We start from the raw sequence: 16,658 nt of genomic DNA on the forward strand, positions 1-16,658 counted from the left end.
CCCACAGGCCAATCTAGTTGGAATTTTTTCTCAAATGAGGTTCACTCTTCTGAAACGGCTCTAGGCTTATGTCAAGCTGACATAAAACTAGCCAACAGAACTGTATTCGCTTACACATTTCTTAGTTTGAGAGAGGGTCTTACTATATAGCTCAGGCTAATCTTGAACTCAAAATTACCCTTGGAGAGGACTCTTTAGTGCATAATTTAGAGGCATACACCACCAGGTCCAGCAAAATAGGGAAAAAAAAAAAAACCTGTCATTTAAAACTGTAGTAAGCCGAGAGTAATAGGGCATGCCTTTAATCCCAGCACTGGGTAGACAGAGACAGGCACTTCTGATTTTAATGCCAGCCTGGACTGCATACATAGCAAGTTTCAAGACAGCCAGAACTACAGAGTGAAACCCAGCCTCAAATAAATAGACAGACAGACAGACAGACAAACAGTAATAAGTGGAATTGAGAGAGCGCTTAGCAGTTAAGAAAGGACCCAAAATCAATTCCCAGTACCCATGTTGACAGCTCACAACTGCCTGTAACTCCAGCTCAAGGGGATCCCACACCTCTGGCTTGCACAGTCACCTGCACTGGCACAAGTGCATACCTGTGTGCCCCCCCCCCCACTTAAAAATAAAATAAATATTAGATAATAATGAGGGGACTGGTCAGACTGCTCAGCCAGTAAAGTGCTTGCTGCACAAATCTGGTGACCTGAGGTCAATTCTCAGAAACCATGTTAAGATAGAAAGAGAGAACCAACTCCACAAAGAGAGAACCAACTCCACGCCCAGCTGGCAATTTCTTAAAGGCTGTTCCAATATAGAATCTGAAACCGTAACAATGAATATTTCTTATTTATTAAAAGTCATTCTGGGGGCTGGAGAGATGGCTCAGAGGTTAAGAGCACTGGCTGCTCTTTCAGAGGTCTTGAGTTCAAACCCCAGCAACCACATGGTGGCTTACAGCCATCTGTAATAAAATCTGGTGCCCTCTCCTGGCATGCAGGTATACATGCAAGCAGAACACTGTATACATAATAAATAAATAAATAAATAAATAAATAAATAAATAAATAAATAAATAAATAAATAAATAAAAATAAATCTTAAACGATAACAACAAAAAAATACTGAGTGTCAGGGCCACTACCTGTTTGGTATTTTGAAAAATATATATTTAAGTTTCTCCATGAGTTCTGGCTGACCTTCTGGCCTAATTGATCAAAATTAGTGAAATTGGTATTTCATAGGAAGTCAAATGGAATTTATCAGCCCTCAACCCACAGCATATTCCTTAAGCACCTGAGTGAGGATGTATTTAGACAGAGCAACCTACCCATTCCACCAGAGGGCAGAATCTTTACCCCAAACATACCAGTTAGTCTGGTCACCCCTTGAAAAAGTAAATAGTACAGATTTAAGAAATGAATCTCATATCTCCAATTCAAAAATAAAAATAAAAAAATAAATAAATAAAGTCATTCTGAAGGCCAGGTGTGGTGGTGCACTCCTTTAATCCCAGCACTTGGAAGACAGAGGTAGGTGGATCTCTAAGTTTGAGGCCATCCTGGTCTACAGAGCAGACAGGAACAACCAGGGCTAAAGAGAGAAAGCCCGTCTCGAAAAACCAAAGTCATTTTGAAGTACAATGGTACACATTTGTAATTCCAGCACTTGGGAGGTACAAATAGGAGAATCAGAAATCGAAGGTCAGTGCTGAGAATCTAGCTTCATTGGTAGAATGTTTGCCTAGCAAGAAACCCTGGGAAGTCCTGGGTTCGATTTCCAGCACTACATAAACTAAGCATTGTGGGAGATGTCTATAATCCTAGCACTTTAAAAGTGAAAGCAGAAAGATCAGAAGTTTCGAGGTCATCTTCAGTGAATAGAGAACTTGAGGCCAGCTTGGGATTCCTGAGACCCTTTCTCAAAACAACAACAACAAAATCAAGTTCAAAACCAGCTACAATTTGAGTTTAAAGCCAGTTTGAGCTACATGAAATCCTATCTCAAAATACAAACAAAATTCATTGGTCTAACTTCTATTCCAATTGGTCTTTTTACTCATATATGACTATAAAACCATGCGCTGGTTATTTAAAAAATGTTGAGTTCAGCTGAGTATGGTGGCACACACCTGAAATCCTAGCACGAGTCCGAGTTTAAGGTCATGCTGAATGAACTACATCCACAGTCCAAGACTAGCCTAGGCTACATGAAATCCAGTGTCAAAACAAACAAGAGTTCACCAAGTTGCACACTGCTTCAAACATTGTTGCAGCTCACTACTTTTTTCAACAAAACACACTTGCTTATATCACACCAACTTCATCAAAGGAGTGGAGTGCAGAATCTGTCAAACTCATAGTGGCAAATGGAGTAGTTTTCCAAAATTCAATTTCCCCCGAGAGCTTAAATTTTATCATTAGCAAGGAATACTGTCAGCTGTTTTCCTTGTAGTGACAGGCTCACTTTATTTTCAAGAAAATGTATGCCAAATATCCATTCTATATAACCATGCTTTGCCAAGCAATTACTTCAAGTAAAAAAAGTATTCCACTTAGAAAGGCCGAGTTTAATTTGTACTCAACAACTGCTTAGGTTCTTTCCTAGGTTAACCATCAGGCCTGCTATCAGTAAAAGCACTTCAAACAGCATGTTCTAGGAGTTAAGCAAAGGCAGAATAGATGACAAATCACTAAGTTTTATTGTCTCATCAAGGGCATTAAATGTAACCAGTCAGTCTTCCTGACATCCCTCACTCGTGTGTGTGTGTGTGTGTGTGTGTGTGTGTGTGTGTGTGTGTGTGTGTGTGTGAGAGAGAGAGACAGAGAGAGACAGAGAGAGACAGAGAGAGACAGAGAGACAGAGAGCACGTGCACATAGAATCAAACTCAGGACCTTGGGCATCCTAGGCAAGCACTCTACTGCCAAGCCACATAGCCTGCCCAGTTTGTTTTATTTTTAAAGCATTTATTTTTTTCAATTCCAAGAGTCTGGTGATGGGGAATACACCACTAGTATAACTCAGTCACACCACAGTATTGATCACACTAAGTCACAATAGCTTTATTCATCATTGATATTATAGTTGTCAGCATACCAAACAATGCTCAACTAGTACTGGAAAAAATGGTTTTGACCTGGAGATACCCAGGGAAACACCAGGAGTCTGAGAAACAAACTCTGAGATGGTAATGGTTGATGCATTGCATTTATAATCATAAAACATACATATTTTTTGCTTAAGTAATCATACAGATACTCAAGCTTATAATCTAGTAACTCACACATCCAAACACATAAATGAATGGGAAAATGTTAGATACTTTTTATACTAGCTACCACACTACAAGCCAAGTTCCAAGCCAGAAACATATCATGGTTTGAATAGCACGTGCCCCCCATGGGCTCTTGTTTGGAGGCTTGTTCTCCAGCAGGCAGTACTATTTTGGAAACTGGTGGGAATCTTAGGAGTAGGGGAGATCCTTTGAAGGGTGCCTTGTCCCGGGGCGCTTCCTCTCTCTCTGTTTCCTGGTGGCCAGCCCCTGCCACCATGATGTTCTTTCTGCTCCACTACAGGCCTCCAGCAGTGGGGTAAACGTGGGCTGGAAGCTCTGAGACCAGGAGCCACAGGAGACTTCCCCTCAGGCTGCTCATGCCATGTCCTTTGTGAGGGTCACCAAGCCTGACCATTCTTCCTGATTCCCTTTCATGAGTAACCTGCAGGAGTCTAGAATCCACAACAATAACTTTGTTTTATTTTATTTTGTCTTATTTTATTTATTTATTTATTTATTTATTTATTTAGTTAGTTAGTTAGTTAGTTAGTTAGTTAGTTAGTTAGTTAGTTTTGAAGCAGGTGTATTCCTGGATGGCCTGGAAATCACTACATATGTACACTAGGCTGCCTCAGCCATCTGAGTGTGGGTGATCAAAGCCTGTCACCACTCCAGTCACAAAGATTTTAAAATACTGGAAAAGCATTTACCTCATACATTATGTGCAATTACATGTCAACTAAAAAGATACTATAATACAAATAAAACTTTAAAAGCAGGAAAAATAAATAACCTTTAGAGAGATACTTTGAAATTTAAAAAAGAGCCAGGCGGTGGTAGTACATGTCTTTAATCCTAGTGGTACATGTCTTTAATCCTAGCATTCAGAGGCAGAGGCAAGCAGATCTCTTTGAGTTCGAGGCTAGTCTGGTCTACAGAGCGAGTTCCAGGACAGCTAGAGCTACACAGAGAAACCCTATCTTGAAGGGAAAAAAAAGAAAAGGAAAACTATATATTCACTCTGAAACCTTACAAATCTTTAAGAATAGACCCATATGACTTACTTTTTTTTTTTTTTTTTTTTTTAGGAAAAAAACCCTTAAATTCACCATAAAGTACAAGATAGCATGTTAAATTCTATTTTAAGCACTGTGCCATGAAACTAGAAACAAGCTTGCTCACACTCAGAAACTCAAACGCAGAAGTGCTTTGCCATGCACTGCCAGAACCTCATAAAGGGCCACACTCCATTTCTCCTTAGCACACCAACCCTTGCCTGTTGTGTTTGTTACATCTACTTGAAATGCAACTGCAACATTAACACTGGATTAGTTACATTAAATGTGGTACAGTTACAGAAACAGCTCAATGGTAGAACATGTGCTTAAGCATGCACAAGGCCCTGGATTTGATTTCCAGAACTCTCCAACCCCCCACCCTACCCACCCCAAAGAAAAGAGAGAAAGAAGAAAAGTGAGAATTACTTTTAACAACAATATAACAAAAGCATAGAAACACCCCAGCCTCATAGTCCCAGCATGTGGGAAACAGGCAAGATTACTATCAGTTTATGGGCCAGCCTGGGATACACAATAAAATCTAGTCTCAAGAAACCAAAACAGGTGCTTAAGAACTTTTTGTTTTCCTTTTGCAGCAGTCAGGGCTGAAGCCAATAAAGAACTCAAATGTTTTAGGCAAACAATCTGCCACTAGGTTACACCCCCAGAAGAACATCTAACATACGCAATGACGTCAGGAGATGAACTTCTATAAACACAATATTATATTTACTGCAATATTATGCATTAAAAAGAATAAAAATATCTCATTTTTGACATGTCACAGAAATACACACACACACACACACACACACACACACACACACACACTTACTTTTTTTGAGTAATTAAAGTATATTGTAAGTGTAGTGGTGTATGCCCAGCATTTCAGAGACAGAGAAAAGACAGATCTGAGTTCTAAGACAGAGAAAGACCCTATTTCTCATATATATAATATATATATTATTTATTTGGAGACCCTGTCCCTTTTTTAAAATAATTTATTTATTGAGAGATCCTGTCTTGAAAGAAAGAGGGGAGGGAGGGAGGGAAGAAGGAAGGAGGAAAGGAAGGAAGGAAGGAAGGAAAGAAGGAAGGAAGGAAAAGAAAAGAAAAGGGGCTGGAGAGATGGCTCAGTGGTTAAGAGCACTGACTGCTCTTCCAGAGGACCCAGGTTCAGTTCCCAGCACCCATATCGCAGTTAACAACTGTCTGTAACTCCAAGATACAACACCCTTACATATACATGCAGGCAAAACACCAATGCACATAAAATAAATGATTTTTAAAAAAAGAAAGTATGTTATCATGTACAATACAGATCAATTTATGTACTTATACATACATTTTTATTAACACAAGGTCCTTCTACAAGCCGAGTTTCGTTCTAATCCAGATAAATACACATATAATAAATTACAAATTTATAGATACATACTTAACGCAAGCAGAAAAAAAATGAATAGAAGCCAGGCATAAGTGGCCACAAATCATACAACTCCATTCATATGAAATACCAAAACAGGCCAATCTACAGACAAACTACAGATCAGCAGTTGTCTGTAACAGAGGCCAAAGTAACGTGGAGATGGCTATTACAACTGAAGGACACAGTTTCTTTCTAGGGTGAGAAATCCTCCAACTGACTGCAGGAATAATTGTACAACTTGGAGAATACACACAAAAAGCAATTAATTTAACTCTTTAAATATGTGACCTATATGGTATTAAACTGCATATGATTCTATTACCATTTTCCCCACTCACCTAAACAAGCATAAACACAAGTAGGAGTGTTACTCTAATAATCCCAGCTTTCAAGGAGGCTGAGGCAGTAGATTCCAGGCCAGCCTGAGCTATATAGTGTAAACTCATCTCAGAAAGAGTCCTTCATGCATTATCCTGGGGGCTGGAGAGGATGGTTCAGAATAAGAGCACTTGTTGCTCTTGCAGAGGATCTGGGTTCAATTCCCAGCACTCACACAGCACCTCACGACCACCCACAACCCCAGTTATAAGGTACATACATGATATACATACATGCATGCAATCAAAACTTTCATACACATAAATAAGTACTAAAAAAATTAGCCCAGACTTAACACTATTCCAGTTAATCTAGGAAATAGCATGGAAAGAGTAAAGATATGACACTGTCTAAAAACATTTCCAATTTAGATTGTCATAGCAGCAGAAATGAGCATCAGCCTGCTTCTTGACAAGAAGGACCAGTAACATAATTTGTTAAGCAGTTCTCCTGGACAGTGACAGAACACTAGCCAACAACAGAGCAAATGAACAACTCTGCTATTCAGTTACAGACTTCTGCTGCAGCTGAGGAAGCACAGCACACAACAAGTGGACTCAAGTTAAATTGGAGAGAGTTCTGAGTATCACACCAGAGAGCGAAGACTGACAGTTCTATGGGAGGCCACTGAAGGTGTTTTGTTTCCTTTTGTTTTGTTTGTTGCTTTTGGGGTTTGGGGGAGGAAAGGAAGGAAGGGAGGAAGGAAGGAAAGAAGGAAGGAAAAGAAAAGAAAATGAGCGGGGGAGGGGTGATAAGACAGGGGCTCTCTACATAGCCCTGATCGTCCTAGAACTCACTATATAGTCCAGGTTGATCTGGAACTCAGAGATCCACTTGCCTCTGTCTCCCAAGTGCTAGGATTAAAGGCATGCAACACCACGCCCATCTCCACTGAAAGTTTTTATAGATAGGAGTCACAGGGTGAAAGAACTATTTGTGTGAAATTAACATGGCAACCAAAAAGAGAAACTGAAAGCAAGAACAGCAGGAAAGGTACGGAAGTGAGGTTGTCAAATATAGGCGCATCTGCACCAGCACTGTCAGTATCTGGGACTGGTTCCTGTTCAAAAGGTTTACACTTGTTCTATTTGCTTGATCTAAAAAAACACTGGGAAAAGGATGGTTTCTTCCTAAATGTCTGGGGAAAAGGCTCTGAGTGACCGACTGCCTTTTACCATGAGACACTGAAACCAAAAGCGGAGGGCTCGGAAGTGCTTCTTCCCACAGGAGGAGAAGCAGAGGTAGATTACCACAGCACAGGGCAACTATGCTAGCGCTGTGCACACATGCATGCACGCACGCACCGTAGGGAGCTGCATCCTGAGAAAGCCTCCAGGCGGCCCAACGAGGCACTGTAGTGGCTGCCCTGACAGTGGGCTGTGCACTGTGTGGGAGCTATTGCTCTCGGCCTCTGCCTACCCCAGGGGTCTTCTGTGAGTCACTGCCTAATCATCTAAAGTCAAAGCATAAATCCCAGATCACTCACACTTATAGACCAAACAACTAAGTACTTCAAAACTTGCCACCTACTCAGAAAGAACGCTAAGGAAGAGCAAATCAACAAATCTAGAACACAATCCATTCCACAGATGAACTTCATCACGTGGGGTGGTAGCACATACCTGTAGTCTCAGCATTAGGGGAGCTGAGCAAAGAGAATCCTGAGTTTGAGACTAGCCTGGACTACACAGTGACACAGCCTCAAAAAAGAAAAAAAGCATTCATAACTTACATGTGCACTTATTAATTACCATAACCCCAAAAGGTTTCTTCTTAAAATAGAAAAATATTTCCACAGTCTATGTAACCTTTCCATAATCAGCTCCTCCAAACAGCATTACCCACCAATTAAAAACCATGGCAACACCGATTCCACATTAAAAATGGGAAGTTGTTCTCATTTCTACTTTCTCTATATCAATGTTCAATAGTTTCAACATGCCATTTAAAACTGACAAGCACCTAATACACAAAACTCACAATACTTGATTACTTTATATAATTTCCCAAAATCAAACGTACTTGAAATCAATTAAATATGCTACCTCATCATCAAGTTCATTCTTTATCAAATGTTCTGATTCAGATGCATTGTTTGTTTACATCATTTACTAATCTTACCTGGCACATAGGACAGAAGAACAATGAAGATAAAACAAGAAACAAGCTAAGAGTTGCTAATTCTCTTCACTCGGGCTACCTGAATCAGAAAAGCATCTACACTGCTCTCTACAGCTGGAAAGTCTGTGCTGTTAAAATGAACATTTGCAAAGTTTTACACAAGGCTATCATCTGTCAAGGCATGAAAATCACAAGGGTTCAATCCCAGCCCCCTCCCCAAACAAAAAACCAATTATATAATGTTGAGTTAATATAAGAATAAAATACAAAGTAACCTGGATCCATATCTACAAAGCTGAAAGGCTTATCACAAAAATAACAGATTACAAAAAAAAAAAAAAAATACAAGCTATGGATGTAGTTCAGGTGATAAACTGCCAGTCTAATATTCACGATGCCTGAGTTCAATTCCCAGCACAACATACACCAGGCATGCCTTATAACTCCAACACTTACACTCCACAGAGAATCTAAAGCCAACCAGGCTACTTGTGACAGTGTGTGTGTGTATTGAATATGTATGCCAGGCATGGTGGATCTCTGAGGTTTCGAGGCTAGCCTGTTTTACATAGCAAGTTCCAGGACAGCCAGACCTACATAACAGAGACCCCATCTCAAAAAATAAATAAATAATAACAATTTTTAATATTGTGATCCCTTTTTGTGATAATATAGATACATCTACATTTACAGAAGGTCTAAATGGATCGATGCCTAGATGTTAACCATAGTATTTCTGAGAGCTGGAATTACGTGCCATTTTTCTGTCTTCTTTTTAGTATTTTATGACAGTTTCCTAAGCAAAATAGTAATTGCAAAAATTGGCATGCTTTAGTTAGTTGGAGATTAGTGTTAGGTACATAGTGAGATTGTTTCAAAAACCAAAAAAGTGGGGGCTTGGAGAGATGTTTCAGTAGTTAAGAGCAGTGGCTGCTCTTTCAGAAGCCAGAATTCTATCCCCAGCATCCACAAGGCAGTGGCTCACAACCATCTTTTAACTCCAATTCCAGGGGATCCAACGCCCTCTTCTGGCCTCTGTGGATACTGCATGAACAGTGTGCATAGACATAACATTTAGGCAAACACTCAAAGGCACAAAATAAAAATAAAACCTCAAAATTAAAAAAGAAAATTAATTTGTATGACTCCAACTAACAAACTCCAAACATGGTGGCACTCACCTTTAATCCCAGCACTGTGGAGACAAAGGCAGGTGGTTCTTTATGAGATCAAGGCCAGTCTGGTCTACATAGCGAGTTACAGACCAGCCAGGGCTATATCGTGAAACCTTGTCTTTAAAAAAAAAAAAGACAGCTTAGGGCTGGGCAGTGGTAGCCTGGAGGCAGAGCCAGGCAGATCTCTGTGAGTTCAAGGACAGCCTGGTCTACAGGACAGGCACCAAACTACACAGAGAAACCCTTTTTAAAAAAAAAAAAAAACCTTTAAAAAAAAAAGACAGCTTACAAAAAGCATAGAGAATATCCCCCCAAAATACCCTTGTATAGAGCAAAAGGAAACACGTTAGCAACATTACAACTCTTTGTGAGCTAGGTGCCTAGCACCTCCAGGACTGCCCTGGCATCTTTAAGGGAGGCTTACAAAGAGCTTTGAGACGTACACACAAGTTCCTGCCACCATGTGTTGTTAAAACTTGCCTTTTCTAGGCTTCTTTACCTCTTATATTCCTCTCCTATTTCGAAAAACTATGGTAAAGAGCAAAGGCTATAATGTGATGCAGTATAAACTGAACAGAAGTACACAAATAAGATACTATATTCTTCAAACAAAAGAAGATAGTAGAGCATAATGGCTTATGCCTGTCATCTCAACACTTGGGAGATAGAAGCAACATCAGGAGTTCAAGGTCATCTTCAGCTACACAGTTTAAGGCCAGCTGGAGCTACATGAAACTACTATCTCAAAAAATAAATGCTTAGTAACAGAGCTGAACACTTAAGAAAACAGTACCATCAATTCTGTGAAGTAAGAAAGCAAGTTTTTGTTTAGTTTTTAATAGGCTACATCTTATAAAATTCTACTTTCTGAGACAGATATTTCTTCCTAGATCCCACTACAACCACAAACCACTTTATTTTCTTATCCCTAGTTACCAGCATGAAAGGGTACAAATTACATTGGAATCAAAAGCCTCAGCATGAACCCTGGAGCAGCATGCTGATGGAGTTCACCAGGAGAGACCCAAGGTTAATCAGCTATGGTCTCACTCCTAAGAACTACTGCAATCAAAGGGGATTACAAGACACTCATTGAGGAGAAAGACAATGCACACACCCGGAGAAAACCACCAAGGAAAAGGCGGCAATATTTCAAAACAATTACATGAAATACTTAAAAACTAAAGTGTTTTTCAAATTGTTTTAAAATACACTTCCCAAGAAGTGACATAAAACAAAAGCCATCTAAATGCAGCATTTCACAAAAGCAAGTCAGAGAGATTAAAATCAAATCCATGAATAAAATGTCAGATTTACTTGCCTCTATGTGAAATAAAAGCAGACAAATTACACCACAGAGATCAAAACTAAGTGGTTATTTGTTGAAAATAAAGAGACAGATATGACAACAAAATTTACTGATACGCTTACACAGCAGATACTTTAAAAAGTATGGCTTCCCTTCTCATTGGATTCCATTATTTACTCCTTGAAAGCAATGAATCCTTCCCTCCTACTGTTTCTCCTGTGAGTTAAAATAGCAATATAACTTACGTTGAGTTTTAATGCAAAAACATTTGTTAAGAAAAAATAATGGCTTTGGAAGGTGAGTGTGGTGGCTCATGCTGAGATCCCAGCATTCTGGAGACTGAGGCAAGGTTGTCAACCCAAGGCTATCAGGAACTACAAAGTGAGTCCCTGTCTGTATAAGAGAAATATTTATTTTTGTTTGTTATTGTTGTTTGTTTTTTCTTGGTTTAGGGCAGCAGTTGTCAACATGTGGGTTAAGATGCCTTTGGGGGGGTCAAATGACCCTTTCACAGGGGTTGAATATCAGATATCCTGCATATCACATAGCAGATATTTACAATACAATTCATAACAGCAGCAACATTATACTTATGAAGCAGCAAAGATATAATTTTATGGTTGGGGGTCACCACAACATAAGGGACTGTATTAAAGCATTAAGAGGGTGGAGAACCAGCCGGGCGGTGGTGGTGCACGCCTTTAATCCCAGCACTCGGGAGGCAGAGCCAGGCGGATCTCTGTGAGTTCGAGGCCAGCCTGGGCTACCACGTGAGTTCCAGGAAAGGCGCAAAGCTACACAGAGAAACCCTGTCTCGAAAAACCAAAAAAAAAAAAAAAAAAAAAGAGGGTGGAGAACCACTGGCTTAGGGTGTTTTGTTGTTATCTGAGGCTTTTTGTTGTTATTGTTTTTTTTTTTGTTTTCCGAGACAGAGTTTCTCAGTGTAGCCCTGGTTGTCATGGAACTTGCTCTGTAGACCAAGCTGGCCTCGAACTCAAGAGATCCACCTGCTTCTGCCTCCAAAGCGCTGGTATTAAAGGTGTGCGCCACCACTGCCCAGATCTAAGAGGTTTTGTTTGTTTGTTTGTTTGTTTTTGTTTTTCGAGATAGGGTTTCTCTGTGTAGCTTTGAGCCTGTCCTGAAACTCACTCTGTAGCCTAGGCTGTCCTTGAACTCAGAAATTCGCCTCGCTCTGCCTCCGGAGTACTGGGATTAAAGGAGTACGCCACCACTACCCAGCTCTAAAAGAGTATTTTTAAAGGATCTACAGCCAGGCATGGTGACACATCGTTAATCTCAGCAATCCAGAGGCAAAGGCAGTCAGATCTCTGTGAGTTGGAGGTCAGCCTGGTCTACAAAACAAGTCCCAGGCTAGCCAGAGCTACAGAGAGAGACTGTCTAAAAAAGTTCCAGGCTAGCCAGAGCTACAGAGAGAGACTGTCTAAAAACCAAACAAATCCAAGGAGCAATGAAACTGTCAGGTTCTCACTACCAAGACCACTAGGTCTGCACACTTGAAGTGCCTTCACCTTCACAGCCTCACAGAAGTCACTTGTGGATATTCCTCTAATGAAAACTTAAACTTTTCATAAGTAAAAGTGCGCAGAGAACTCACTTTGATATCTATGACTCACAATCTAGTAATACTGGCAATATCTTCAAGCTTGAGCTATCCCTACAGGGAATACAGATCTGTTTTTTCCATTTGATCTTTGCAGAATCACTATAGATTTAAAAGGATTCACTAAAAGGGCCATTAGGAAAATAGTTATGAATACAATCTACAGCACAGTCAAATGTGGGTTGTGAACTGGGATAAGGAAAAAAAAATCAGTATTTGATCAGTGGCTCCTATTAGTTAGGTATTTCTATTAAAAAAAAAAACCTAGGGTTTTCTCCCTCTAATTATTATTTGGATTTCTCTATTTTATTAGACTATATGATATTCACCTCCAAAAATCAATCAATCAATCAATCTCTCTCTCTCTCTCTCTCTCTCTCTCTCTCTCTCTCTCTCTCTCTCTCACACACACACACACACACACACACACACACACACACACACCCTGAAAAATTATTTCTGAAGGGAATATCTTCCAGACTTCACTGCACAAAAAAATTATATGCATTCTTAAGTAACTATGGTAGGCATTTCTATTGTCACCTCTCCTACTCCCCAAAAGAGAACAGTCAACCTAACCACACAGCTATCACCAGCTAAGGAATCTATCACAGCTCCTCCAAGTCTCAGGCACATACAATGATACTAACAGAAACACAGAAGTGGAAAACAAGCCCTCTGGAAAACTCTCAAGGAGATTTTAGAGACGGTGAAAAAATGGAGACCAGTTTTAGAAAAACACCATTTCCCGTTAAGTGTTCAGGGTGTGTAAAGAGAAACTTTACCTAACAAGACTCACTCCAGGGATATCATCTACTCCCAAAGGCACTTTCTTTTCTTTTCTTTCTTTCTCTTTTTGTTTTTTTTTTTTTTTTTTTTTTTGAGACAGGGTCTTAACTATGTAGCCCTGACTGTCCTGGAACTTGCTCTGTAGACCAGGTGGCCTCAAACTCACAGAGATCTACCTGCCTCTGGCTCCTGAGTGCTGGGATTAAAGGCTCTGAACCACCCACCTGGCCCCAGAGGCACTTTCTTAAAACTGAAAGAACAAAGAAGGTCATCTCTCTGCATGCATGTACTTTTCCCACAAGCTTTTCAACCTTACTCCACAGTTCATAAATAAAAGACCTGGCTAGCTATTTTTCAAATAGACTCCTAAATAAAAATTAATATTAGGAGGCAAAGATGACCGCAACACCCAGACAGTGGTGGCACATTCCTTTAATCCTGTCACTAGAGAGGCAGAGACAGGTGGATCTCTGAGTTTGAGGCCAGCCTGATCTACAAATTGAGTTCCAGGACAGCTAAAGCTACAGAGAAACCCTGTCTCAAAAACCAAAAAACAAACAACAAAAAAAGATGACAACATCACAGTGACTATTAGAAGAATACAAAACACACATACTTGAGCTCTGTTTTTGTTTGTTTGTTTGCTTGTTTGCTTGGGTTTTTTGAGTTTGGATTCTTTTTTTTTTTAGGGGGGAGGGGGGTTCAAGAGAGGGTTTCTCTGTGTAGTCTTGGCTGTCCTGGAACTCACTCTATAGACTGGGCTGGCTTTAAACTCATAGATCCTCCTGCCTCTGCCTCCCCAGTGCTGGGATTAAAAGCATGTGCCACCATCACCCAGCTTGTTTGTTTGTTTTTATTTGCAAGTTGATTATCTCCAAAATTCAAATTTCTGAGGCTTTCTCGGTGAAGTCAATATCCTGAAACTGGGATAAATGAAACCATCCAAGTAGAGCATAGTGGTGGATACCTTTAATCCCAGCACTAGAGAGGCAAGGGCTGGAGAATCTCTGCAAGTTCAAAGCCAGAATGGTCTACACAGTGAGTTCCAGGCCAACCTCAGCTACAGAGTAAATCCATCTTTAAAAAACAAACAAACAAAAGGAACTCTCCATTCAACATATTCTGTTTTAAACAAGTTAGTAATTAGAAGTAAACTTAAAAGAACAAATACTCAAATCTTGTACAAAGATCTTAATACAAAAAATCTTGGAATGTTAACACTGCAAAGTTACTAGAGAAAAAGGATCTTCCAGTGAGGCTTTTCCACACACAAAAGTGCCCAGAAACAAACGTAATGGTCTGCTTATTCTAGAAGTTTTCTCATCATAATGGAGAAAAAATTTAGTAATTTTTATTGATTATAAAAAGAATTTCTAAATTCCCCTGAAGATTTACAATTGCAGAGCCCAATCTCCACTGTTCTCTGTTGGGCTATATAACCAGCTGTTTGGTTCGCACACAGGAAGCCAGAAAAGGGAATACCGTGTTCAGAGCCTCTAAATAATATGCATTAGTTAAGAACCGCCTGCTACTAAACCAAAATTATTCAAGCGGAGCCCCATTTGTCACAATCCAATCATAAGGGTTCCACCAGCCCTCCCCCAACTGCTTGTGTAGTGGTATATCTGCTTCGGTAAAGAAGCCATCATCAGGTAAAGATTGGGTGGGAGAAAAAGCGGGGGAAAGGGGGCACCCTTTCATCTAATTTCGCGAGGCATGAGTAATTGGTACAGTTGAGAGGAACGATGGAACATTCTATTTATTGGAGGTTGGAGTAGGATGGGGGGTGGGAGGAGAATTTCGTTTAAATCAACATGGCCAGCAAGATGTCCCTAACAAACAAAAGGCAACTGGGGGATATAAACACAAACCATTCACCTCCATCAGCTATAGCATCGCCATCATGGTGTGTACAGAGACCCCCAAGACTGCTCTCACCCGCCACACCAGCGACAGCAAGAGAGTAGAGAGGTGCATCCCCACCACTGCTCCCAAATGCACACTCTTCCAGGGGGTTACTCCCCTACCCACCCCGGTGGCCCGGAACCAAGAGAAAAACAGTAACGTCCCGCCCCGGCAGACTCCCCTTGCAACCCCTTAGCCGAACCCCCAACGCCGGCTCCGGGCTCGCTAAACTTTCCAAGAGCTTCTCCCCCGTGTCCCCCAGCCGATCGCCCCAGGATCGCGCTTTCCCACTGGCCCGGCACCCACTGACAGGCGAGCAGCGGCTGCGAGCGGGGCGGGGGCGCCTGGGCGCCGCGGAGGGGCGGGGCGGCCGGAGCCAAGTTCCCGGGGGTCCGAGCGCAGCGCCTGACAGGAGCCCGGGACCGCGAAAGAGGAAGAGGAAGCGGCGGCGGGGCAGTTTTCCCAATCCCCCGCTTCCAAGCGCACCCTACCCCCCCCCCCCAGCCCCCGGCTGCCCGTGAGGGGGGGCGGGGAGGCGGGCTGCAAGGTGAGGCACCCGGGCCCCGGGGACCGCCGCTGCCGCCACGTCCCGACTCACTCTCTCTTCGCCCCGCCACCCCCGCCAGAGGCGCCCACAACAATAACACGCCGGGGACGACCCGTCAGCGCCCCCGAGGCACCCGGGGCCCACGGCCCGCCGCAGCCAGGCCCCCTCTACTGAGGCCCGGAGCGCCTCTCCCGTCTACAACTCCAGACCCGGGTGGAGCCCGGCCCGAGCGGCCCCCCCAGGGTCCGACCCATCCCCCCCGACACCAGCGGCGCCGTCTCCGCGGCCGAATATTAGAAGTGAATTCGAGCTGCGCTTTACCTTTAGTTCCGCACTGTCCGCCATCTTGCGTCTGTCAGCGCAAGCGCAGTGAAGCTCGCCGGGGGCCGCGCTGGACCCTCCCCTCTAGCTGGCTTGACTCCGCCCCCGCCCCGCCCCTCAGCCTTCCCGCCCCGCCCCTGGCCTCCGCCCCGCTCCTGGAGCTCGCCGCCCCGCCCCGAGGCACGCACAGTTGCTAGACCGGCACGTACTATTTAAATAATGGCGCCAAGCCGGAGGTTTGACAGTTATTACTACCTCGGCCTCCCCGCCCCCACACTGGCCCGGCCAGGAGCATCCCGGAATGAGGCAGCAGCTAGGGCTTGTTGGCCTGAGCTTCGCCCTTGGGCTATCGGCTTGAGCCCCTGTTGACAGAAGCCACAACGCCTCCCATCCGCTAGATGCGTTCCGCACCTGCACTGAACACAGCTGCGTGTGGGCCACAACTAGCCAGTTTTGTTCTTTCCGGGGTTATTGACGCGGATCCTTATGATGAAGCAATGAGGTCGTCAAAGAAAACATTGTCATTCTCACGGTATCTTTTCCGAAATAAAAGCTCAGAGACTCGCTCAAACAGTATTTAACGGGGTGTCCAAAGACAAATTCTGCTAACTTCCATTTGCCAACTTGCCCTGTGAGTTTAGAAATTAGGCAAGATCACGGTTCTGTCACTCACAGGGGACGGATCTGTGAACTAATAAAGATATAATTACTAATGGTGATGAAT

General features: G+C 42.4%; 1 protein-coding gene across 1 annotated transcript in view; it reads right to left on the bottom strand.

The window, feature by feature from the left end:
• The window catches only part of Pias1 (protein inhibitor of activated STAT 1), a 122,430-nt gene extending 106,394 nt beyond the window's left edge, over nucleotides 1–16,036 (bottom strand). Inside the window, exon 1 of the mRNA XM_052763382.1 lies at nucleotides 15,935–16,036. Within this exon, the coding sequence (XP_052619342.1) occupies nucleotides 15,935–15,958 (24 nt within the window). The 5' untranslated portion in view covers nucleotides 15,959–16,036. The remainder of the gene's footprint in view (nucleotides 1–15,934) is intronic.
• Nucleotides 16,037–16,658: the final 622 nt, after the last annotated feature.

The sequence above is a fragment of the Peromyscus californicus genome, unplaced genomic scaffold (assembly GCF_007827085.1).
Source record: "Peromyscus californicus insignis strain IS unplaced genomic scaffold, ASM782708v3 Scaffold_11__1_contigs__length_118956290, whole genome shotgun sequence".
In the NCBI taxonomy this organism is placed as follows: domain Eukaryota; kingdom Metazoa; phylum Chordata; class Mammalia; order Rodentia; family Cricetidae; genus Peromyscus; species Peromyscus californicus.